This window comes from Pygoscelis adeliae, unplaced genomic scaffold (genome assembly GCF_000699105.1).
Source record: "Pygoscelis adeliae isolate BGI_AS28 unplaced genomic scaffold, ASM69910v1 Scaffold42, whole genome shotgun sequence".
Lineage (NCBI taxonomy): Eukaryota > Metazoa > Chordata > Aves > Sphenisciformes > Spheniscidae > Pygoscelis > Pygoscelis adeliae.
In genome coordinates, this window is record NW_008824283.1 from 64694 (window position 1) to 90184 (window position 25491).

The 25491-nt window shown below is 46.8% G+C and overlaps 2 protein-coding genes across 2 annotated transcripts in view; both read right to left on the minus strand.

The window, feature by feature from the left end:
- Window positions 1–5656: 5656 nt before the first annotated feature.
- Window positions 5657–6027, minus strand: LOC103912230 (bromodomain-containing protein 8-like). The gene has a single exon (XM_009318467.1). It carries the CDS (start codon window positions 5958–5960, stop codon window positions 5658–5660), a length of 303 nt encoding a protein of 100 aa, XP_009316742.1. The 5' UTR covers window positions 5961–6027; the 3' UTR covers window position 5657.
- A 3893-nt stretch (window positions 6028–9920) lies between these two features.
- BRD8 (bromodomain containing 8) overlaps window positions 9921–25491 on the minus strand; it is a 16958-nt gene continuing 1387 nt past the window's right edge. The window contains exons 2-21 of the mRNA XM_009318547.1: window positions 24826–24895; window positions 23756–23805; window positions 22524–22646; window positions 22299–22379; window positions 21776–21840; window positions 21027–21163; window positions 20398–20613; window positions 18999–19143; window positions 17612–17821; window positions 16925–17205; window positions 15961–16416; window positions 15510–15603; window positions 15253–15299; window positions 14676–14890; window positions 14273–14365; window positions 14011–14079; window positions 13122–13299; window positions 12361–12465; window positions 11491–11535; window positions 9921–10340 (exon numbers count right to left, since the gene is read on the minus strand). Of these exons, the coding sequence (XP_009316822.1) occupies window positions 10281–10340; window positions 11491–11535; window positions 12361–12465; window positions 13122–13299; window positions 14011–14079; window positions 14273–14365; window positions 14676–14890; window positions 15253–15299; window positions 15510–15603; window positions 15961–16416; window positions 16925–17205; window positions 17612–17821; window positions 18999–19143; window positions 20398–20613; window positions 21027–21163; window positions 21776–21840; window positions 22299–22379; window positions 22524–22646; window positions 23756–23805; window positions 24826–24895 (2740 nt within the window). The 3' untranslated portion in view covers window positions 9921–10280. The remainder of the gene's footprint in view (window positions 10341–11490; window positions 11536–12360; window positions 12466–13121; window positions 13300–14010; window positions 14080–14272; window positions 14366–14675; window positions 14891–15252; window positions 15300–15509; window positions 15604–15960; window positions 16417–16924; window positions 17206–17611; window positions 17822–18998; window positions 19144–20397; window positions 20614–21026; window positions 21164–21775; window positions 21841–22298; window positions 22380–22523; window positions 22647–23755; window positions 23806–24825; window positions 24896–25491) is intronic.

A 25491-nucleotide genomic window follows, 5' to 3' on the forward strand; every position in this document is an offset into this window, starting at 1 on the left:
CGCGGGCGGCCGTGGCCGCCCCGGGGGGTGCAGGCCAGGGCACCGCAGGGGCTGCGACTGCCCTGACGGCCCGAGGCGACACGGGGCGGCAACGCTCAACCCGGTCCGAACCCCAGCACAGCAACGCCGCAAACGCACAGGGCAGGCCGTGACCACAGAGCTCGCCCGCAGCGCCCCGGGGGTACAGCCGGCCGCCTTCACGGGGCTGGGCCCCGATTCACCCCAACGGGTCACAGAGATGATTTTCTCCCCTTTTTTTCGTCCCAGGAACCTTTTCTCGCTGCGGGACTATGCTGCTGCTCTCCCCAGGGAGGAAAGGAGGCTTCCCTTCTGGCGCCCCTCCTAGAAACCGCTTTGTTCTCTATCCCATCAACTGCGGGATAACTAGGTCTGCTGAAGGCCACGGCTGCGGTGTCAGCGCATCCCCTGAGCCCCAGCAGACCTCTCGAGCCAGGGAGACAGCGCTGCTCCAAAAGAAAGAGGCCTCAAGACGTGGCTTGTTACCTTCTCCCCCACCCCAGCCTGTCCCTTGAGCACAGGAGAGCTTCACCCAACATCTGCAGCTGCTCCAAGACGTCTTGCTGCATCTCCATGGCCATGCGGTGCACGTGGTGGTTGAAGCTGTTGTACATCACCGCATTCTGGAACATGAGCATGAGGTCACGCTGGAACTGGACCATGGACTGAATGTGTCCCTTTGACAGTCTTCTCTTTATGCTGGTTAAATCCATGGGTCTACAAAAGACAGAAGGAGAATTAAATTGCAACCCAGGGCCAGGCATTCTTCAGGCTCTGCATGAACGTGCTTATTCTCATTTCAGCGTGGCCCTGAAGGCACAGCTATTTTCAATCAATTTTATTGCTCAGGACAAAGAGGGGAAGTGAGAAATGTTTTTCTTCGAAGTCAGACAAAAGTAAGTTTAGCCAATGCGACACTTGCTATCCAATCAACTTGGCAGGTCATTAGCAGTCACCTCTAAAAAAAATTTGATGCTGAGCTCCAGAGAAGGCAAGCAGAGCGATTCTAGTAATTAGTCTTCATGAAGTCAGTCCAGGTCTTAGTGGAGAAAGAAGAGTTACTAAAATAGGTATCTATTAAAACCCCTTAAAATCGAATGGTGCCACTAGCAAAAATAGCAGTGCTGATAAGGGGAACATGATGGAGAATAAATATTACTTCCCTTATTTCGACAGAATGAGAAAATGAATGGCTGCAGAGAGGACAACTGTGACCAGAATAGAATATGATTCAGCTCTGAAAAATGCCCTTAATCTCTCTGGGAAATATTCTTATGACCCACTTCTCCACTGAGAGTAAAACATCTGGGGAACAAGCAGTGGATGAGGAGAGGGTATCGACTGAGGCACATGCTTCCAACATAGGGAGAAGAGACTGCTGAGCTGCAGAAGCTGAATCCCCTGCTCAGGCAGGGCTTACAGCTGCATGGACTGTGCCTGGAGTAAGTCAGCCGTGCAATGCCGGCAAAAGGCAGGCACAGTTTCTGTCAGCTGCAGAGTCAGAGCAAGCTTCCAAGTCTAATCACCTGGAAGGGAGTTTTAATAAAAGAAATCAGTGGGAGATGCTGGTGACAGCCAAGCTCTGTAAAAGGAGGAAGGAAGCCATCCCACTGGCCCTTTGGAAACCAGAGAAGACAGACAAAATGGAGAGAAATCAACTAGCGAGCACTTCCTCCACAAACTCACCTCTTTACCACATCCCTGTATCCAGGGGCTTGTTTCTCTGATACCGCCTTCAGGAACGGGCCGCTGTATCTACAGGGACAAGCACAAAGAATGGCCTCTGTCCGCCTCTCTGCCAAAGACAACATTGCAACACGGACCAGCGCTTGCCTCTCCCTGCTTGCCATGAGGGCCACGGCCGATTAGCAACAGTATTAGCCAGTATTCGGTGACTGTCACGACTCGGCATGGGAGGAGGCTGCGCCCCTTGCTGAAGCTGGCTGTGCCAGCTGTGTAGGAAGCAACATTTGGGCTCTGCCACGTTAAGCGGAGGAAATAAATATGCAGTGTTCTCCCCAGCTTTGCAGCATGCAGCTGTTCTTGCTGCGAGGACAGCCAGAAGAAAAGCCATGGAGAGACAAGCCAGCCTGTGGTGGCTGTTGTGGAGGGGAGGACAAGGCCTGGTGACGCAGGAGCTGGAACTCAGTGCAATGCGTACAAGAGCCATGTCAATCCAACCCTTTGCCCCCACATACCTGTGACTGGCTATCATCTTCCAGATGGACAGGAGAGTTCTTTTGAAGAGCAAATGCTGCAGGGGGTTATCCCAGCTCAGCTGCACCCTGTGGAGGGAATATATTGCCAGATCATCACACTCAAGATGAAGTAGGAGGTGGCAATTCTGCTAGCACCCACCACATCCAGGTGGATGAAGCGCAGAGATCCTTTGCTGTAGCTACGCAAAGCCTCTCAGGATGAGATGGTGGAAGCGTTCTGCATCTGAATGCACAACTAAACATCCAGAATGCAGGAAGATGCCAGGCAATAGGTAGAAACAAGATCTGAGCTGAGCAGCTCTAAAGGGCAGGATCAAGTTGGACAGAAAAGCTTGTGCTACTCTGAAGTTCAGAACTTTACTGAGGTGTTTTTTATTCAGTTTCTCATCCCGATAAACTACGGTTTTCCTTCAAAAGGCAGCCCAGGTGATCACACATGTGGCAGAGCCTGCATGTGACTGACACACCTGTACCTGCCTAAAACAGACTGGTAATACCTCTCTTAGGAGCTGGACTGGACATTGCCTGGCAAAGCATGATGCCCAGCTCCCACAAGGCCTAGCTGCCTTGAGGAAACATGTATTTTCCATTTAATCTCTTAATCTCTACTCTTCTCACTTCATCTTAGGATCAACGCCCACAAATTGGGTATTGGATCTGGCAGATCCACAGAGATAGCACAAGTTACCTCCTTCGCTCCTGTTCTCCTTGGCTATCTCACCTTCCTGGAGGTGACCTGTGCCATTGTCCTGGTTTCGGCAGGGATAGAGTTAATTTCCTTCCTAGTAGCTGGTACAGTGCTGTGTTTTGGATTTAGGATGGGAACAAAGTTGATAACACACCGATGTTTTAGTTGTTGCTAGGTAATGCTTACACTAGCCAAGGACTTTCTAGTTTCCCATGCTCTACCGACTGAGAAGGCTGCAGGTGCACAAGAAGCTGGGAGGGGGCACAGCCAAACTGGCCACAGAAACATTCCATACCATGGGACGTCATGCTCAGTACATAAACTGGGGGAAGCTGGCCGGGGGGGCCGCTGCTCGGGGACTGGCTGGGCATCGGTCGGCGGGTGGTGAGCAATTGTACTGTGCATCACTTGCTTTGTGTATTATTATTATTATCTTACTACTATCATTATCATTTTATTTCAATTATTAAACTGTTTTTATCTCAACCCACGAGTTTTTCTCACTTGTGCTTTTCCAATTCTCTCCCCCATCCCACCGGGTGGGGGGAGTGAGCGAGCGGCTGCGTGGTGCTCAGTTGCCGACTGAGGTTGAAACACGACAGACACTTGTTCTCACATGAGACAAGGGAAACAACTCTGTTCTGCTGCACCTGCAAGAGAGCAGACTGAACTACTTACAGCTGCGTGTTGGCAGGACTCGTAGAGTCCAGCACGGGGGCTGCAGTGGTGCTATCACTATCGTCTTGATCCTGGACCTGATTACTCATCTCCTGTGGATGCGGCTCACCTAAAGCTTGTTCTCCAGGTGCCTCTCGAGTCTTGTCCTGAAGAGCACAGAGGAAAAGGAAGATATTTCTACAACGGCAGCCCATCACCTGAATCCTTTATCCAGAAGCCAGCCTGCTGCACATCCCTTTACTGCATTCAGCCTCAGCTGGGAACTAGCTCGCTCTCTGTTATTCTGGAGGATGATGTTTGACTTAAGAGACCTTCACGGTGCTGCCCAGCACTCCAGTAACAGCTGGGTCTGATCTCTTGGATCATAACCACCTCTGGCTAACACAAACACTGCGGAGCTGACTGGTGCCCAGTGTTGTGTCTGTCTGCTTTTCTGGGAAGAGTCATGGATGTGAGAGGGCAATCAGGAGCTGAGGTAAGACTGCCTCAGGCTTGTTAAAGCTCAAGATGCAGATAACAGGATCCCCTAGAGTGCAACAAGGTTGTTTCCTCACAAACTCCCACATGAATATGACAAAGAATAGACTCAGCCAGGAAGGAGAGTGTTTCTGTTGTTGTAGTGATTTGCCAATAAAATGTAGAGAGTGACAGGTGCAGGGAGAGAGGCTTTTTGGAGTCCAGAAGTGGGACTGTGTGTAGGGGCACCTGAGAATCCTCAACAGATCTGAAGCATGGGGCAGACTCCTCAGAAAGAAGGCGGACACTGTGCCGTGTTTGGCTTTGACCACTGGGAGAACTGCGAGGGAACTGCTGGGAATAACACCGTCCTGGCTGAACAGGTGAAATGTGAGAACCCTGAGTTATTTCTGTCTCCAGTGTCTAAGTTTGCAAGGGAACAAATGTGAGTGTGGAAAAATGGCACTGTTCTTCCACTGCTATATTACCTGTCCCAGCAGCACCTCGCAGGCTGGTGGGAGCCCACAGCCCCCCTAGACACAGGACTGATGTAAACCCAGGGTAGACAGCGCCTGCTTCCAAGACATGATGGTCTCCAGGGGCAGATGGTTACTGCTATCACAGCCACGTGGGCCTGAAGCCAGCCAAGCTGTGTGCTGCATAACACAGCAATTAGAACAAGGCAAGTATTCCAGTCTTGCCTTCAACCCGAGAGCAGGCTGCCAGCTCTCATGAGTCACCTTTACACTGCCAAGGAGCAATTCCTCCAACTCACATCTGAGGGTTTGATCTGTAACAAGCTTCCTGTTCATAAAGATACATATCCATACATAAAAAACATCCTTCCCCCCATACATTTCTTTTGCATTCCCCTCTCTGCTGTATCCTCCTCTGTGTCCCTGTCTCCCCACTCGGAACCTGGGACTTCCCCATCTCTTCTAGAGCTGATTTCCTGCACTGCCTCTTGTCTCTCATCCAGGACCACAGGCTCCCTTAGGACCACCTCTCCCCTACCTCTCTTCCTGGGAAGTGTTCTTTCTCATCTGCCAGGACGTGTAGTTGACTTTTGTCTGCTCCTGAGATTGCTGTCCCTGTGGTTTTTTCCTGGTACCTCACATCTTCCCCATCATCCTGCTTCCCAGAGCCACAACAATCCCACTGAGTCTGTGCTGACTCTGTGCTGCTAATGCGGAGAGGTTCCATCATCTGGGTTACCTGCAACACAGAGATTTATTACCTCAAATTGTGAAGGCAAAAGGAAGAATAAATAAGCAGCACAGATGCTATTTTTGCTTTCGCTCACGAATGCCTTTCCATTTTTAGGAATCCTTGCAAAATCTTCTGATGAAGCCCTGTGTTGTTATTACAGTGTCAGTTCACTGACATCTCTGTGCTTTAGGGTGAGCTGTGTTTTGGCAAAGCAGCTGCCTGGTTGCGGTGCCAGCTTTAAAGGGGAGGAAGGGCTAGGCTTGGGACAGGGAGCAAGTGAACTCAGGGCACCTGCTCCTCCCCCAGACTGTTTCTGTGTGTAGGGATGGTAGCGGCCCTGAAAACCCTAATGTTTCAGGAAGGCTTGAACTATGCTGCCCACTTTCCTGTCATCCAAGCAGCCCTACCTCTGAGAAGAACTGGAGAAGACCGTCGTCTTCACATGGCCTCTGCGCCTTTTGGTAGTCTTCACTATCATCCCCCCAGGGAGGCCCGCTGAACTCCAGCTCGCAGTCTGCCTCTCGGCTGCTCTCCTCTAGCTTCTCCATGGCCACCTCTTCAGTATTCCTCCAGCTCCCCACGTCCAGATCCAAGCTTGAATCCCAGCTGAGAAGCGACTGGAAGTCACTGTTCTTCTCTGACTCGCTGGGAGATTCCGTCTCAGACTCCCACAACACCCAGGCATGGCCCATCTGCAAACAAACATAAAGAGAGAGACAGCAATTTCTTTGTACCCTGATCCAGAACTGCAAAGCCCAGCTCATTTCCTGACATACTCAGAGAGCTGAAGCATGGGAAGGACCCCGTGAGGCGAGCAGCCTACACTTGAGCCCAGACTCGACAGCACGTGGCAAGGCTGTAGCCCTGCAACACAAACTGCCATTTCAGAGCAACTGAATTTCAGGTTTTCTGGTGCTTTTGCTGTGCTGCCTTGGGGTCGGTGGGTGACTGTGCTCGGGGGATGCTGAGCTACTTAGGAGCATGTGGCTTTGTCAGACACTAGATGTTTAAGGTGCCAAAGGCAGCCAGCAGCAAGCTCAAAACCAAGTCATGCCGGGGCTCCTGAGCTGCCGACAGCTGTGAAAAACTAGTGACTCCGAGGACAACTCATTGAAATTCCCTTTGCTGCCCCATGAGAACCTGCAAAGAGCTTATTACAAACACCACAGAAACTTTGTTTTGAAAGTGACAGATGTGATTTAGCTGGATAGTGATATATTGTGTACCTGAGCCAGAAGAATTTTAACCACGTACAGTCACATGCTGACAGGGGACAGTTCTACACATCTCAGAAAATAAAAGTTAGCATTCTCTTAGGAAGGAAGAAACCATTCATTTCGTTCATTAGTCCATGCCTAAGTGTCTTCTACTGCACGAGTCCACTATGAGTTCTCTAAGTCTGGGGAATTGCTTGCAGAGTCACAGTAACAACAGTAAATGGCTGTTAGAAAAATCTGTATCTTGCCACTGAACTCAGCTGCCTGGATGCTGTACCTATGGAGAATTCTGTGCATTAATTAGCTGTCTTTAGAGTTTTCAGTTATGTACAAGCTAATTTTTCCAGCATTTTGAACAAGTACATTTCTCACCTTTGCAAAAGGACCTTTTCAGTCCTTTTGCATTCTCAGGACTGCTAGCACAGCTACAAATAAAGCTTACGGTGCACACCTGGGAGAAATAAGGAATCCATTGGGTTTGGGATGAGAAAACTTGTTTGCTTATTTTATGAACTGACAAGCAGAGCTAGGATCCGAAAGGCCGTCCTTCTGAAACCTCTTTCAAAATTAACTTCAGCGGAAGCAGATAAAATTTGATGAGGTAAGAGATAACGTTACCTGTTTTCAGCTTCCAGCTAAAGGAGTTGGGCAAACTGTGATTTCATCTGAAGAATAACCCCGTGCCTAAAGCGCTTTCCTGCACCATCAGCAGAGCTGGCTGCACATGCGGAACCAGCCACTGCAGCTCAGCTGAAGAACAGAAAAGCCTTAGCCTAGGGTAATCCAATCACTTGTGATCATCTTTCTGTACTCCAGTTGAGAGGGATAAGCATTTTAAAATCAGGAAGCCCAGGGAACTTGGCCACAAGCACTGATTAAAAAGATCTTCGGCCTTATGTTCAGTTTTACTAAATCTTGGAAGACTCAAGCCACCAGAGCGGAACAGCAGCGTTAGTGCAAGACAAGTGGGATGAGTGAAATAATTACAGACTGCTTAGTTCCATACCCATTCTGTACAAAGAATAAGGGACAAAAAGATACAGACTTCAACTTTTAATTAAGAACCGCCTGACAGTTCTGAATTATGTTGGCTACATAAGTCACCAGCAAGGAATCATTATCAAATTGGAAAGTTTTAGTTCGCTTTGCAGAGATCAGACACTGTGCAACCCTCGCTGATATGAGAAAAAGCTGTTAGAAATAAAAAAGACGGCCTTTAAAAGGAACTTACATGTCAAAACAAGAAACATGATAAAAGCCTGAACTCTAGTAAATGAAATGTAGAATCCACAAAAAAGTAGGCAAAAAAAAAAGGAAAAAAAATGAAGAACAATTTGCTAAAGACATAAAAGCAAATAACAACAAACCTCATCAAAAACATCAGAAACAGGGAGCTGCCAGATGATCAGTGGGAATGACGCATACTCAGTGCCAAACATCTCAGTGGAAAATAGGGCCAGTTGGAAAAACCAAATTAATCATCATTATCAGCAGTTGCCACAGAGATCACAGGAGACTTTCTCTTGGGATGGGTCTGAGAGACTGTTTCTAATTAAAATGTCAATGGGGAGGTTTCAGAACAATTTGAGGGATGGAGTAAACCTTAGAACCAGTTGGGATTCACTCGTGAGTCCTAAAGAAGCTTAAATATAACATGACCAAACCTATGCTGTGTAACCTGTCATTTAAATTAGCTACAGCACAAGAAAAACAGAAAGACGCGATTGTTATATCTGTCTGTAAAAGGATGGATGTTGGGAGATGCAGCACAGTAAGCCTGAGCTCTGCACTAGACAGATTAGAACAAAGTATTAGGAAGAAGAGAATTAGTAGTCAGAGCACGAGATGATGAATTGGGAAAGAGGCAACGGGGCTCTGCAGAGGAAAACCGTCTCTTAGATTTTTCAAGATCTTAAAACATCATTAAAGACTATTAAAATGTCACGGGCCAAGAGAAAAGGCTCTTTGAGGGAAAAAATACCTGGTTAAGAGAAGAAACCAAGGGTAGGAACGAACAGCAGTGCTTTCCATAATGAAAGTGAGTTACTAGTGGGCATGATAAACGTCCTCCCATGTGCTGCAACTTCAGTTGTTCAACACAGGGCAGAGGTGTTACAGAGGAGACAGAGCCAGGCTCTTCTCAGCGGCTAACAGCGAGAGGAGAGGAGGCAGCGACAAGCTGCCCTGAAGGAAATTCAGACTGCATAGAAAGTAAACGTTTACTCCCTGGGGGTGGGTAAGCACTGAAACAAGTTGTCCAGAGGGGTTAGGGAATCTCCATCCTTGCAGATTTTCAAAACTTGACTAGACAAGGCTCCGAGCAACCCGACCTACCTCTGAAGCTGGCCCTGCTTTGAGCAGCAGGTTGGACTAGATAAATGCTCAGAGGTCCCTTCCAACTTAAATTATTCCATAAAATACCAGAAACCAAAAGAAACCTGTAACTTTTTGTGCTATGAACTTAACAACCTGTAATCTCTGGAAACCGAGGCCATAAAAATTCAAATCAGGAATTTGTTCCCAATTTCAGTAGTGAAGGAAAATTAACCAGTAAGCAAACCAAAGGATTCTACGTTTCTAGAATCAAACGCAGAGTGATTCTTGGTGGAAATACACCTCAGCCAAACATGGGACTCAACACAACAGGCACAACCAATGTCAACACAAAACTTGTGAAAATTAAGGTAAGGTCTGGTCTTAATTGCAATGACTCAGTTTCCTGCAACTTCTGTGTCAGAAAGCTGCACCCTGTACATGCTGCACAAAGAAGTGCAGACCACTCCCAGTGGCTGCAAGCATCAGGAAGGATAGTGTTGTTTTGGTTTCTTTTCCCCTAGGTAGTCACGGGGGCAGAAAATATGCAAGTTTCATCTCACAGGTCATGTAAGCAGAAAATAAGTAAGGCGACTTGAAAACTGTCAGAAAGAAGTTAAAACTCAGTTAAGCATCCATGTTGCTGAGGGAAAGAACTGTAATTTCCAGTGGAGAGAAACAGTTCACGAGCTCCAGTGTGAAACCAGGCACTAGCATGCCTACAGCTGCTGGAACGACAGGGGATTTTCACTGACTAGCGTACCCTTTACAAATCTCTGGGAAAAGAATGTAAGGTACATTTCAATGCATCAGTCTCTTAAGGAAAGCTCCAACAAGACTGTAATATTTAGCTTCTCATGGTTAGATCTCCTGTTTCATCACAACACTACCACATTCTCACACACTCGAGCAGGGAATCTTCCCCTCCACCCAAGCACTATGCAACATTCCCATGATGAACGGATTGTCTCTAATGTCAAAGCTCTGCCGTGCTTGTGTACTGTATGGATACCTGGAAGAGAGTTATATTTGCAGATATTAGACAGGTATGCACCCTTGTACAAAAAGAGGGTTCCTCACTGCAGAGAGCTGCGATGCTCAGTACACTGCACACCGTACACTGGATTTGTTCCCGGACTTTAATATACATACACATTTACACATCACTAGTAAAAATCTGTACACTTCACATTACAGTACATACGAGCCACCAGTTGCTAGCTAACACCAGAACACTGATGAAGCCCAAGACGACTGCCCTAAAACAGGCAGGGGGGCTAATCTTCCCCTCTGGGAAGGTTTCTTTGGGTTACACATTCCGACGAGACACTGCTTTCCAGAGGGGCAAGCGAAGAAGGTGGACCAGGTCCCAGAAATGGACCTGCAGCTTTTCTTCCTCCTCCAACAGCTGTTAACAGCATCTTGCTTGCACTCCAGCTCTGGACGCCGGGTGCTGGGATTTTCTGTCTGCCTGCAGCACCATCATTTCTTCATCTTCATGTCTGCCTCGATGGCACAGCGACGCCCTCTGGTGCCGCCGTCCTAGTCGCAAGGCAAACAAAGAGAGAGTTATGCAACCCTAAACACAAAACACTTCCTCCAGCACTCGGGGAGGTAAGGAATTGTGCATCTGGTAACAACTTTTCACGCCTTCCAAACAGGAGAAAGGGAAGCTGTCCTAAGAAGGCCTGGGGAGGCCTGCCTGCAGACCTACCTAAAATTCACCTTGGACACAGCACAGGTGCTGGGATTTGCAGCGTCTCTGTGCACTGCTGGCAGCCAGGGCAGAGAGAGGCAACAAGGCTCTCGCCCAGACAGATGCTTTTAGAGCCTGTACAGTGCAGGCTTTTTCCTAAGCAGCAGATTCTAGCTTGGCTCTTAAGATGGAAAGAGGAAACTGCTGACTAACCTACCTTATCAGCTGCTGATCCCTACGGGAAGTGCTCCTCCAGTTGAGTGACCCTGGCACTAGCTCCCTAGTTTCTCCGCACAGCTCCTTTCCATGAGCAGAAGGCGAGCTGAGAGCTTCCTTTGATCCGCTGCCCTCTCTCTCTGGCTGACATGCTGACTCTCCCGGAGTACTCCTCTGTCTTTAGATATATGCGAGAGAAAAAAACGACTCTCCATCTTCCTCCCCTCTCTCCTCCCCGCAACTCAGAGACTTGGGGTTTCCCAGAGGGAACATTTTTCCAAACACTTCCAGATCACCACAGGCACAGAGCAAGGTATTTCTGCAGAGTATCTTATTTCCCTTCCAGACCATGAATGATAAAGGAGTACACAGCTGACTCCTCACCTTCCCAAGACCCTTTGTACTGTCTCGAACGTGCGGAAGGGGCAGCTGTGTAAGCATGACAGGTGTAAGAACTATAGTACTGCACCACTTGGTCTGTCTTCCCACTTACATGGAAGGAAAGCAGGAGAGAAGTTGTGGAAAAAAGCAAAGGCAGATGACAAAACGAGAACACTTGGAACCAGAAGAAAAGACTGAAGCCCTTCCCACTCACCCACGCTGAAAATAAGGGACTGAGATGTTTCTTCTCTAATGATCAAGGTTGTACAGCCCTTAAGTTAAACACACACCGCTGCAATGCTGCTAAGGATGCTGTGACAGTGCAGCGATCACCCAGACAAGGAGCAGAGCACACTGCCAGCAGTACTGCAGTACCTGCTGGAGCCTTTCAATACTTACAAAGAGAGAGAGAAGGAAGGCAGGAGAGCCCATTGGGACACTGTCCTGTTAAAAGGCCAAACAGAAGGACTCATCAGATATCAGATACGGAAATGCACACACCACATAGAAGCACTGAGCCCACACACGAGCATAGAGAAACATGTGCCCCACTCCCCTTCCTGCACGGCATCAGTCTTATGCAGCAGGAACATAAAAACGGACAAAAGAGGGATACTGCGAGAGTCAGAATGCTAGGAAAGGGATATTCCCTCCTCAGCCACGGCAAGGCCTAGCCTACCAATCTCTGCACTGTGCAGTCACCACTAGAACTAAGCAGGCAGTCCTTGCTGTCACAATGTTGTGTGCACCAGCTGAGAGCACTTGAGATCACTTAATCAAGTCTGGATGTGTCTTTACAGAAGGGGAAAAAAAAAATCTACACTGCTATTAGTTCAGATCAGTGTGGAAATCAAAGGTTCTCTGGTGTGTTTTACACAGCAAACCAGACTGGAGTGATTCCCTGGTTCTAAAAATCTGAGTAGGAAGTGAAGAACATGGCAGAGGCTAGTCCTCCAATTCTCTACACCTTCCTGCCGTACCATGCCTCTTCCAATACTCTGTTTTCATCACTTGTTTTTAAAAACAGGGAACAGAAGTATTTGGATTACAGAAATAATTCTTAAGACCTGCCTCTGGGATGACGTACAGCTCCAGAGCTAAAATATAATCAATGGACACATTTAAAGAAAAATTTGTTCACATGAAGATGCTGGAGCCATTGCAATCTCAAAAAACATTCTGCCTATCTCTGGTATGGGAACTTCACGCAGTATCTTGGGATTCTCCAAAAGACACCAAGTGCCCTTCCACAGGGTGCAGCATTCTCACCTTCTCCGAAGCATCTTGCTTGCGAGTGGAGTCTCGCCCACGCAGGCTCTTTGCACTGATCCCCGACTCCGATGTTTGCATGATCAGCTGTGTGGCCAGAAATTGCTGCAAGAAAACCACACTCTTAAGATTCTCAGGCAAAACAAGGTCAGTTGGTGCGTGTCAGTTAACTATCACAAACCACAGGCTGCGAATGATTGGGTCAGACGCAGTTTCAGTTCCTTGTCTGCTGCTCAGAATAAGTTCCCCCATTTACCTCAGAAGCCACAAATCCTGAGGAACTATAAAACCCCAGTTCAAACTCTGTTAGCTCTGCCAGTTTGGACATTCTACTTCACAAGAAATTTTAAATGGCATATATTCACAGGACACAGTTTCATGTATGCTTTAAACCAGCATAAACCAGCACAGCCATCAAAAGAAGCAATCGCGTCCCCTGCCATTCACCATTCTTCTTGTTTGTTTCTGTTCCTGAACCACGCCCTGGTTCTTGCTGGCCTAAGCATTTCCCTGAAGGAAATTAGATTTGAAATTGGTCTGGGCTGAACCTAAAAAACACTTTGCTGTGTTAGTTTTAAATTATCCACAATCTAGTTCACCACAAACACCTGAGCTAGCACAAGAGAGATGCAGGGAAAGATGGGACTACTTCATTCAAAGACACTGTGAGTGAAACTGTGGTCTTACATCCAGAAGTCTTTCCCATACCTATGGACCAAGGCAGATGTCTGTCTTGCACTGGCCTCAGCTCAGTACTTTACCTGGATCTGCTCCAGGACGTCTCGCTGCATCTCCACAGCCATGTGGTACACATCATGGTCAGAGCTATTGTACATAACCGCATTTTGAAACATCAGCATAATATCACGCTGGAACTCAGCTGTGGTTCGTATCAGCCCATTCTCAATGTTCTTTTTGATGGTAGATAAATCCATTGGTCTATGAAAGAAATGCAGTCAAAATAAGAACAGCAATATTTAAAAATTGTGAACAGCCCTGGGTCTGTGACATGTCTAGTTAGACCACCTATTTAATTCAGCCAAATAGGTTCTCCCCCACACAGGCTATGTTCCTGAGTACCAAGGCCTCGGGTCAGAAGACACAAGCTGTCCACCAGTTACCATGAATGGTAACAACGGTGTGACAGATGCCTCAGGAGAGGCATTTGCCTTCTCCAGGCATCATGGAAGAAGACATTAACGAGCTAGAGCTGCAACCACTGAACTGTTTAGGAGAGATTTTGGGGGCTAGCAGGGGATTCTGGTAATTCTTCCAGAAGAGTCCACCATCTGGGACAGTACAAAATGCTGATTAAAGAAGATAGGTCTTTGGAATTTCAAAGATTAAATCCTACCCTTGGATAGAAACTGGGAGAAGCAGATCAGTCACATACCACCTTACTGATAAAAAACATTCTGTGAGTCAGTGTACTTCATTCAAAGACAGGGCTGTGTAAAGACACCTATCTGTTACTGAAGACAACCCTTTTCTTGGGGAAACCTGTTTCTGACTGAATCATGCCAGAAAAAAATAATTTTCCAAGTCTTGCAGTCTGCATGGCAGCCAAAAACTACATCGCTCCTGCCAGAAATCCCTACACAAATATGTGAATATAGAGAGTTCTAATGACGGAAGACTGCCGAGACTCACCTCTGCACAATACTGTGGTAGCCTGGTGCTATATCATCAGTTACGGGCTGTAGGAAGACATTGGCATACCTGCAGAGAGAAGGAGTCCACTTAGTGCCCCATCCTTGCTGGTATTTGTTTCATGCTCTCATGTTTATTTGTCAGTAAGAATATGACTCATCATCTCCCAGTACCAAGGCAGATGAGCCTCCGAGATGGGAAAGCAGAGACTTGTCTAGGATTAGTCACTTCTTTCTGCCGGTTCTCAAGACATCAAACTTACCTGTGATTAGCTGCTGCTCTCCAAACTAGCATGATGGCTTTCTTCCAGATCTTCTGGGCCTGTATTGCTTCCTGGTCCTCACTGCACACTGAGCTGAGAAGGAAAGAATAGGACTTCCTTCAGGAGTCTGCATACTGCCTCAGAGCAGAAACCTTACGGTTTATTTTGCCTTTGACATGCCTACACTAATCCATGCCAAAGACAGAAAGAAAAAAAATGGGACCGGGTACTATGGTGCTGTCTGCACACTTGCACTTGTAAGCAAGGAGAACCAGACAAATCATCAACAAATTCCCCCTTTGGACCCACTCAGTCAGCAAAACGGAAATGAGAATCCTACGCTCCCTCCACAAAATAGCCTGGGATTTGCACCTGTGTGCCTGAGAGCTTCACTGATACTCACAACTGAGAGGAGGCTGGGCTGCTGGGGATGGAGTCGGCTAGCGTGTGAGACTGTAAAGGTGCATTATGGACACTGAAGCCATCATCGCTCTCACTCACAGGGGGTTCGTTATCCATCTCTGATAGATATCCCTCACCCTGATCTTCTTCTTTGGGTTCCTCCAAACTGGCAGCCTCACTGGCACCATCCTCATCATCCTCTTCACCCTGTCCATCCTGAAACACAGGGAGTTCATGAGTCTGCACAGCCAGCTACAGCAGCAACTCAGAGCCTCCAAAGCAACTATGGTTGTTGCAAAGTGATTTTCTTGCTACGGCTGCTGACAACTGTACAGGCACTTGCACAAAATTCTCATCACTCTATCCTGCCCTGCCTCCCCCCACAGAAACACACATACACACAGCTTTATAGTGCCTCAAACAATCTTCCCTTTAGCTCCAACTGCAGACTGTCCAACTCCCTTCTCAGTGCAGAAAGCTGAAAGCACGCTTTGCTTTTCAGCAGACGGAAGCCAGGAAGTAGCAGCAGTGAGATGTTACTAATGAACCCAAGATGACTACGCCCAATCCAGAATTACCTTCATCTGACTCCTAAACAGGGCTTGGGCCTCCTCCTTCATTGACTCTGTGAAAGAAAGAAAAGCAGAAAGGTTGATTCTCCAAAGCAGTCTTTCCTACAAAAGCTCCTGCACCAATGCCTACTGTCCTGCAGTAATTACCACTGTTCCTGTACGTATCTTTTCTCCCTCCTCCCCAAAAAACCTGAACCAGATCACTGACATCTATCCAGCTAATAATGTTGCATGTAAAAGATTTCCTAGCTGAATTAAGTTACCTGACAGCTCAAATTTGTGCTGAACATCAGCCTGTGAGGAGTCTTCACTCACATTTGGGACTTGTGGAGGGGATGAATCATCATCAGGTGGGGTCTGGAGGGAAGAGAAATGCACAAATCTAGATGTTTGTGTCAGCTTACTTCAGTGAAGGTGTGGGCACATCTCACTCACCCTAACCTAACTCAAGGCAATGAAGTTCACTGAGCACCTTCCCAACAGCAATTCTGCACATGGGCGGGGGGAGATACATAAAGGTACTGCCTAAAGCAGAGAGCTTCTCTGCAGATCGAACAGATCAGCAGCATGACTCCCAAGAAAACAGTCAGTCACATTCATTGAAGGGTCACCTTCAACCCAACAGTCATCCTTCCTCTAAACTTCTCTCCTACCTGCCACAACTGCTCCTTTCTTTCCCCACACCAGTTCCAGACAGCCTCTCTGTTCACATACCTCTGTCTTCACTGTATTGTGCACTGCGTCTTCTCCCTTGGCCAATTCTATCTCAATTTCAGAAGTCTCTCCTGCTGCTACAGCTGCTCTTTGATCCTCTTCTAAATCTTGACTTCTAAGCTCTGGTGTTTCCGTCACTCTTGCAGCTGCTGGTATGGTTTCCTCAGGGCCCAGCTGATTCTGCTCCTGCTCTGCAGGTTCTGTCTTTATTTCTGATCCCAGCTCTCCAATGCCCATTAGGTCTCGAATTCCCTTGGCCTCTGGCTCCTCACACTCCAGTCTCTCCTGCTTCACAGTCACAGACACTTGGGGTATCTGGGCCTGTTTCTCATGTTCCTGACGAATTGAGTGTTCCCACGGGCCAGGCAGGGTCTGAGGGTCATCGGTATCTTCGCAGAAAGAAGACAGAGCAGCTTCAACAACTGCTGCATCCAAGACTTCAGGGTGGTCATCTACCTTTATTGCCAAAACAAACACACAGCAGTGCAGGCCAAGGTCAGAAAGAAGGATCAAAAAAAAGTTCATGTTATTTGGTAATGAGACAATTGTGGACAACCGGGTGCACTGGGTTTAAAAAGTTGCCTTTCGCAGCCAGACTCATATCACTCCCTGTGGAGTCTCCTGTGGAGCTTCAGTTTCAGAAATACAGCACTCCTGGGAAGTATGCTGCAAGCAGTGCTCATTTGTCCGCCAGAGATGTGACCCAAACCCTACCCAACATGAGGAAGAAAGAGATTTCTTTCTGCACTCTGAAGAGGAGCACGAAGCTAAACGTGGCAGACTAGCAGCAGTGGTGTCATAAGGTCATTTCCTATTGATCTGGACAACGATGGTGAGAATGTGCATTTCGGAATAGTTATTTCTTGCTTGTTTAAACTAACTAAATTGGTGAACAGTAATCACTTGAGATTAACCTAACTGGATGTGGAGCAAAAAGCACTGGCACTCTGCTTTGCCCATTTACCTTGTCCTCAATGATGGCTATAATATTTCCAACAGTATCGAAGTCCAGCTCTTCCCCCGTATAGGACACCGCAATATCCATTTTCTCAGCCAAATCCAGGTCTTCTTTCCCATCCATGCAGTGATCTTTGGAAGAGCCTGCAGCGCTGCCAGCCCCAGAACCCAGGCACTCTTTCTTGATGGAATCAATGATCATGGATATTTCACTGCTGTCCATGGACACTGTCACGGTATGGGAATCAGACACTGCCTCCATGGAAACACAGGCTTCTGGCTGGCTCACTGCACAAGGATGAGAGTGACAATCAGAGACCAATCTAGAGAAGTCAAGCCCACATAAACAAATACTGCAGCAGATAAGACCAAGCACCAACCGCAAGTACCCCAGGTCCACCCACAACAGCACGGCTTGGAAAAGTAAGACAAATACGGGTTTGCTTTCCCACAGTAGAGACAAAGTGGGAACTCCGGCCCTTGAACCACAATCCAGCAACATACCATTAGCACCCCCACCCAGCAAATCCTGTTTAAAACCATCTGTTTACTCCAGAACCCAGCTGTAACCGTCCTAAGGACGGCGAGTCTGAGGTGATAAAAGGCCAGCTGAAAGCTCGCTGCGTGCTGATCCCAAGGGAATTTCTGTTTTCCAACAGTGCATGACCTACGAGTGCGTAGTTCAGGAACGCACCTGTGGCTACGCTTTCTGGAGCTGCAGCTGGTGGCACAACGGATGGTGCTGACAGCGTGGGCATCATGACAATGGTTGCCTGGGACACAGGCTCTACGGGGGGTGGCAGGAGCTTAGCTGGAGGTTCGCTGGCAACAGCGGAGAAGGAAGCAAGAGGTGAGGTGAACTGTGCAGGACCAGCTTCTAAAAGCCGGGAAAGCGTAGGAGCACCTAACAGAATAGAAGGAAAAAGCACATGAGCAAGAAGCAGCCACCACTGAAGTCCACAAAACCACCAATGGGCTCTTCACTGTCCAGTGGCTTCTTCTGGGAAAAGACACTGAGAAGTACCTATAAACGGTCCCGAAAGCTATATGGAGAACCTGCACCAAAAATGCATGACCCCTTTGTGTCTGCAGTCTGAGACAGAACCATGCAGACTATGGGACATTGTGTTCAATGTAAGGGCTGGACAGGCTAAGCCACACATGCAGAGAGATGCCCTTCCAAAGGCTCATCCCAATACAATTACGGGAAATCTGAAAAACAGTGCTGAGAGAGCCACACAAGGTAAGCCAAGACAAACAGTCATGACAGGAGCTGGAAGGGAGCAGAGGGGATCTCTTTGCAGGTCTTTGCTGTAGAATTCCTCTTATATCAAAGGCTGCCACTCATCTTAGCTGTAATTTCCAGTCTGAATTTACTGAACTGTCTGGACCAAATTAACAGGTCTTAAAGAACAGACATGGATAAGGGAAGTAAGATTATTCATATGGAATTATATATGAATGAATGGCATAAATGCTCAGTTGCAGACAATGTGACTAAACCACTGGTTAGCATGAGCTGAGAAGAAACTTCACCTTAGGCAGGTTGTTCTGACAGGGCCCAATGCAAAGGCTCTTGCACTGTCCCTCTCACCTCCCTCTGTGGAACTTACACTGGAGCTCACAGTCCGCTGTGGTCTAATCCTCAACAGACTTCTAAGCTAAAGCAGAGCTAAGACACATGAGCTCTCCAGATTCACAAGGAGCTGCAGTTTGACACATCAGGAATCAGATACTAGACCAATTTTTCCCCAACTCCCTGTCAACTAACCCTTTCTTTCTACACTGAAATGCCTGGTATTAGCCAGTGTCAAAATCAGAAAACTAGACTGCATGGACCAGGATCGAATCAATGTTTCAGTCATTTTAGATCAAGGCACTCTTTTTTCTGTAAGGATTAGAGTCTTCTTAAAAAAAAGTAGGGGTGAGAGGAACAGGGGTACAGAAATAGGAATACAACTCATAAAGAAGCCCCAAAACCAGCCAGGCTAGATGTCCTTCATCTCTCTCCAAAGAGAATTCATAGAACAGTCTGAAGGTACATCTGAAGGGAGAACTGTAGAGGGAGAGTCCTGAGTTACCTGAAGCAGCAGGAGATGCAGGGACAGCACCAGGTGCCGACTGCATTTCCCCACTGTGCAGCACTGGAAGGACGCTTCCTACCTCCAGCAGGACTCCTGAGCTGTTCATGTGACCAGAAGCCACTGCCATTTCATTTTCACCGACCTGCCAAAGGAGGACACAATTGAAGTTCCTGGAGATATTATCACATCAGTGATTCTCTGCCAGATATGCACCTCCACGAGTATGTCCATCATTTGCTGTCTCAGCATTTCTTTTGCACTTTTTGTCTAGTATAGTCCCTGCCCGAGGCCCTTATGCAAGAGCACAACATGACAAGTCTGAAACTAGTTGTTGCTCTTCAGCTACCATACAGCTGCAGTGCCACCTTCCTTTGAAGTTAGGCCAAATACTTCATTTGCTTTACCTTAGTTCCTCTGTTCAAGGACCTCAAAATTCCTTTACAGATACCAGTCTCTCTACCCCCTGAGATGGCATGGAATTATCCCTTATTTTGAGTTGAGGGAAACTGAAGCACCAAGATGGAAAGGAACTCTATCAAGGTCACACAGTAAACTTATGACGGACCTTGAAGCAGACGTAAAACAGTCCTGACGATACAAAGAAAACCCACTCTTCTACAGCCATTATCTCTCCTTGCTCCACCCTATGTTACATTGCACCCTGCAAACATAGAACCCATGGAACATTTACCCAAGGTAACAAATAGAAAAGACCCCAAATCCGACTATTAAAAAAAGCAAGTCAACAGCAATACACCTATTCCATCACACAAGCACCAACACAGGGAATCCGTGCCACGGGCAGGCTGATGGCTGCTATTTTCAGACTGGGCTCTGAACGGTGTCAGCAACGGTTGCCCTCCTAAGACTTCCAGAGTCACTAACACCAGAAGGGTCAAAGTGGCTTGTCATCACAGCGACATTAATAACTGTCTACAACTACGAGAAGACTGAAGCACTTCAATATTGGTCATAAACCCCATTAAAGGACTCCCTACTCCTACGCTAAGACCCATTACAAACATTGAAACTCAACTTCCTGCCAAGATGTAAAGAATAATTGTGAGCCCAAAGTAGAAATCACCAAGAACACCTCCATGGAGACTGATGGGGATGACGCTGACTAACATGCCCCCTCCCCCGGGGAGAACAATTTCCTCTAGCAAAGCCTGCAACTCCAACTCCTTACGACTGAGGGGAGACAGCCAGTCCTATGTGCTGAATAATTCCCACCTCTGTGGCTCACAGGGGTAATTATATCTCTCAGATATCACTTCTGTTGGGACTCTCACAAAAACCGTGTTTTTAAAAAGCCTTTGCACAGCTCCCCCTTTTTCGGTGGGAGAGTCTGGAGCAAATTGTTTGTGTGCTTGCATATATGAGAGGAGCTCCATACCAGCCTGGGGCTTGTGGGCAGGAGACTGCCCTTCTTCAGCAGCTCTGAGAGCAGAGGGGAAGGAGGCGGAGTTGCTTTTTGTCCTATCATCTTTTTCTGGGGTGAATCATCAGTGACTGGGGTCATGGGGGCATCCAGGGGAGCAGAGCCTGGAGGGGTGTCAGGGATTCCAATGAAGGAGGCAACTGGGGTGCTGGGCAATGTCCCTGGAGTGACCTGAGAAAGAGAAAAACCACACTGTTCAAAGCCACACTCCACCACACGGACTAGCCCCACTTGCTCCTTCCCCCAAGAGCACTGATCCAGCACACCACAGACACCTACTCCAGGCATATGCTTTCACCCTTTCCCTGCCCTGTAGCGCCGTTTCCCAGGCACACACAGAAGACTGCCTGGCCAACCCACCGACGCCCCTACATAGCCTTTGATCCAGGCACCTGATCATCACAGACATGGAAGAGGACACGTATCTTGAACAGCACTGTACACCAACCACACTACAGCACTACCACAGTGAAAACTCTGCAAAACAAGGCAAGGGCTTCTCCCCAGGCTCCTGTTCCATGATGGACGCAGAGCCCCATGTCCCAAGCTGGTCTTTCCCTCTTTCCAGGGGAAAGCATCCTTACCCCCGGACTGGCCTCGTCCACAGCAGGCTGAGACAGATCTCCCAGAGCATAGTCTCCCCCTGGGGAGGTTGAGCCTGCAGGGGAGCGAACCATCACACCCGTTAATCGTCGTGGCGGATTCTTAATGGCCTGACGAGCTGGAAGAGAACAGAAAAAAAAGTGAGATTCCATGATTCCATCGTGGACAGTCCCTGAGAGTTACCTCTGACTTTATCCTAAAGAACCCTAAGAAAACAATTTATATTGTAAGAATTTCTTGCAACACACTAGGCTGAGTTCACAAATAATACTAGCATTGGGTAACACACTTTAATTTCAGATTTCTGTAGCAGTTGGGTATTCACCACCTCCCACCACTGGTAGGTTAGATCACTGAATTGCCCCAAGAATTATAAATGAATTAAACATTCAGAACAAATCTCTCTTCCTTTTATCTTCAGACAATAGTAAAACTATAGGGAAAATTAAAGGGCTGAAAAGCCTGACATTCTAACAGAGAGCTCCTTGCTAATCCTGCTTCCTCTTAGATACACCTTTTCTACAGAATCTGTTCCCTTTTCAGAAGTCTCTGCATTTTGCCCTGTTACAAATACAGCACTGGAAAGATAATATAATCTTTCTTTCCAACTCCTAGGGTCACGGAATTCCTCCTGCACAGGTCTTAACAAGACTTAAGTATTTCCCAAATGTTCTTATGAACATATGCATCTATCTCTGAGGAGGAGTAAGGAAATTCATTTCCAGCTTACCCTGATAAGCAGCATCTGTAGCCTTCCTCTTGACTTCTGCCTCCTCCTCCTCCATTTTTTTCTTTCTGTATACAGAACCAAAACCTACTGTCACACAGTATTCCACTTCCCCTTAGTTCCTCTGCAGCTTACTGACCCCCACCCCATTATCGCCAGACAACAACGACCTGCCTCTGCGGACTCAGGCTCAAATCCTCTAAGGAGGGAAGCAGAGTCAGAGACCAGTCAGAGTACGACACACTTGGCAGGAAATTTCACTTCCAGCTGATTAGCAAAATGGAGGAGGCAAGCATGCTGCTGCAAGCCATCACTGAGCTCTTCACTGAGAAGCTCCAAAAGATATTCCACACAAGCTGGTGCCCCCCAATCCAAACTAAGTCCACCCTCAGAGGCCAAAGCACCTGCCCAGCTGCCCTGTTTCTCTTAACCCAACGTATGTGGAGCAAGAGGTGTCTGACAAACACACATCAGGCAACTACAATTTCAGAAGAAAGCTTAACATGGAAATAATTAAATAACCCACATCATAATTTCATTGCACAGCTCCTCTAGTCTGTTATCCATGTGTCCGGCCTGGATCAGCTCTGCATCCTTCTTGAGTTGCCTGTAATCAGGAAATCTTCTTACTTACTTATCACTAAACAATAAGCCCTAAGCAGCATTTTCACCCCAAGCACCATCCCACTTAGGCCACTTTTTCAAGACAGGACTCTCAGGTGCACCACAGCTTAATGCCTCTGCCACATACCTGTATTTCTCCTGTGTTTCTTTAATCATTTTCTTCAACTCCTCAACTCGTTCTGCAGTCAGTTTCCGCACAATAACATCTTCCACAGTTTCCACAACTTCTCCCTTCTCACCACGTTTTCTCCTATAGAATAAGAGAAAAACAGAACAGTTCAGACATGAAACACAAAAAAACCCAGTTCTCCTTTCGTAAATGGCTGCTGTCTGTCATTCCTGACACAAACATGCACCAAAAAAAAAAAAAAATCAACCTCCTCTTCCAGTTTCTCTTAAACAATATCGGACAGCACAACGTTCAAACAACCTCTTCTGAATAGTTTATCTAATCCTTAAATGCATCCAGTGTTAAAGACTTCAGGAATAGTTCAAAGATGCAAGCCCACTGCAAAGTCTCAACCTGAAAAAAATCAATCATTCAACTTCAGAGAAGATTCTCACTACCCACAAAGAAACATCGATTTTTTTTTTCCTCAGTAGCTCTACTAAGTCTTTTGTCTTTGCAACTCTAGTGCTGAAGATCATTCAGCACTATCACAGATACTACTTCTAAACATCCTGCCTTTAATTTAATTTGATGTGACGTCTCAAAACAAAATGCCTGGATTTAGGTTTGAGAAATATCTGAGACCACAAAGGTGTAGTGGTAGCATTGATAAGAAAACTATAAGAAACCACTGCAAAATAGAGACAAATACAAAACGTTTCCCTTTCTCACTCTTGCTGTCTTTTCTACCACTATTCTGAATGATAATTTTATGTGTAAAGCTTCTGATCAGTAAGACTAATACGTAATGTTTTATTCCAGCCAAATAAGTTATTTCTTTTTGCTGCATTAAGTCGCCAAATGCACACTGCAACTCTTACAAATGGAGCTGTGGCAAAGAGGCCCCAATTACCCCGCCATGCATTGTAACGACAGTAGGGGAAGACACTAACAAGTACGCAGTGACCAGTTTTAGAACCGTGTAATACTGAAATACTTCAGTCTTATGAAAAAAGGAGACAAGATAAGGAGGTATGGGAAGCATGTTCTAAGAAATACCTGGGGCTTGCCAATCTCCCCCATCTGCCATACCCTGATCCCACTGTCCACCCACGCCAGCTATCACAACTGAATTTCCTCATCCCTGAACGCTCCTTTTGGGAGGAGCACTATCAAGTCCTTTCCCGTAAGAACTGACAAGTCCACCCAAAATTGCTGCAGACTGCACTCGCTTCAGACTTCGTACTCACTTAGGGGTCTCCGTAGTCTCCAAGAGCTCTGAATACTGAGATGCACAGTGCTAAGAAGAAACAAAGAAAGTCAGAGGACACCAAAGAGTCAGCATCAGCAAATGCCTATCAACAAAGCCTACAGGGCACTTAATCCTACTTCTTCAGAGGTCTTACGCTTTATGGACATAGCTGACAGTCTTCTCCAGAGTTTCCCCCATGGCTATAATTTAGTGTAGCTCAAAGTGAGGAAGCGTATTCACTTTTTTACTCTAGCACTGCCCAGGCTGATTTCCAAAAGCAAAGCTAAAGAACAGATGCTCCCAACAATCAATTTAGAAATCAAATCAGGCAAGCATGATTAGGAAAACGGTAGCCATAACACTTCTGTCTGTGAATATCAACCAAAAATATTTCAACGGAGAAAACAACATTATATCAAGGCCAGTTTCATAGCTTAACAAAACCAGTAAGCAGCTGTAAAAACCCCAGCTTCTCCTCCCTTGATTCTTTTAATCTCTCTGTCCCTCATAAAACAAAAAAAACAGGTGCTTGCCCCAACAGTAAGACACCAAAATACACGGGCATTCACAAATTCCTGGGGCAAGGAATTCCACAGCTTAATTACATGCCTGGTGAAGAACAATCTCTTTAGGTTTGCTTTGAACCTGCCTCCTGTTAGTCTTACTTAATAGCCTCTAAATCTTGTACTGGACAAAGCACCAACAATTAATGCTTATTCACCCTCAACTTCATGCCACTTCTGGTTATACAGACACCTGTCGTATCTCCCGTTACTCATCTCTTTTTTATGTTGAAGGGTTCTACCTTACTTAGCCTTCCCTTACAAGGAAGCTCTTTCATGTCTTTGATCATTCTTGTCTTTTCCTTAACCTTATCCAACTGTACTGTAAGCTCAAATTTAATTTCAGAAACAGAAAAAAGCATTTAATCTGATTTATACAAAACTGATTTTTTTAAGTTAATTTTGCTACCTTTTTTAAAAAGAAGAAATACATTCTCTTAGGCAGCTGTCTTACATATCCCATGCAGAACTCCTTTTTTCCAAGACTCAAATGCCAGTATCTTACCTTCTGGGAAAACCAGTCAGGTGGGCGTCCCGGCTCTGCAAAAGGTTTGATAGCTCTGCTGACTGAGACCCTGCAGGAGAGAAACGGCGAGTTACCGCCAACTTACTTTTTTCCCCAACCAACATGCTGAGAAAAGATGCTGAGCCGTCTTGATGTTCATCACCGAACAGCCCCCATAAACACAACGAACCTGCCAATGAGCTGTTATGTTTGGGAACTACTGAAGTACAGCCCTTGGACTCAAAAATATTTGCCTACTCCCAAACAAACAACAGCTTCCCTCCCTTGCTTTGAAAAGCAAGTTTCTAGCTTCTCATGACACGGTTGCATTTCCACAAAAACTTTACTTTGGCGAGGGGAAAAAGGCAGCGAAACAGAGCTACAAGTGCAGAAGCAACGCACAGGAGTCTGCTATCAAACATCCTCCTCGGCCACAGCCCACCTCTTCCAATTTACGCTGGAATAACGTTACTCTTTGTTCTGATTAACACACTCCTGCTTTCACACAGTAGTTACCAAAGAAGCAAGAAGATTTTCAAGGTACCCGCCTAATACTTCCACCGTCAACAGCCCAACTTTGTTTCGAACAGAAAGCAGGAGCGGTTACGACGAGCTGTTGCACTCCGAACCGGCACGGTGAAAAGCCACGCACCAGCACAGCACACC

Excerpts from the sequence above, each read along its gene's own strand:
- LOC103912230 (XM_009318467.1), bottom strand. The coding sequence starts at position 5,960 with ATGGGCCATGCCTGGGTGTTGTGGGAGTCTGAGACGGAATCTCCCAGC.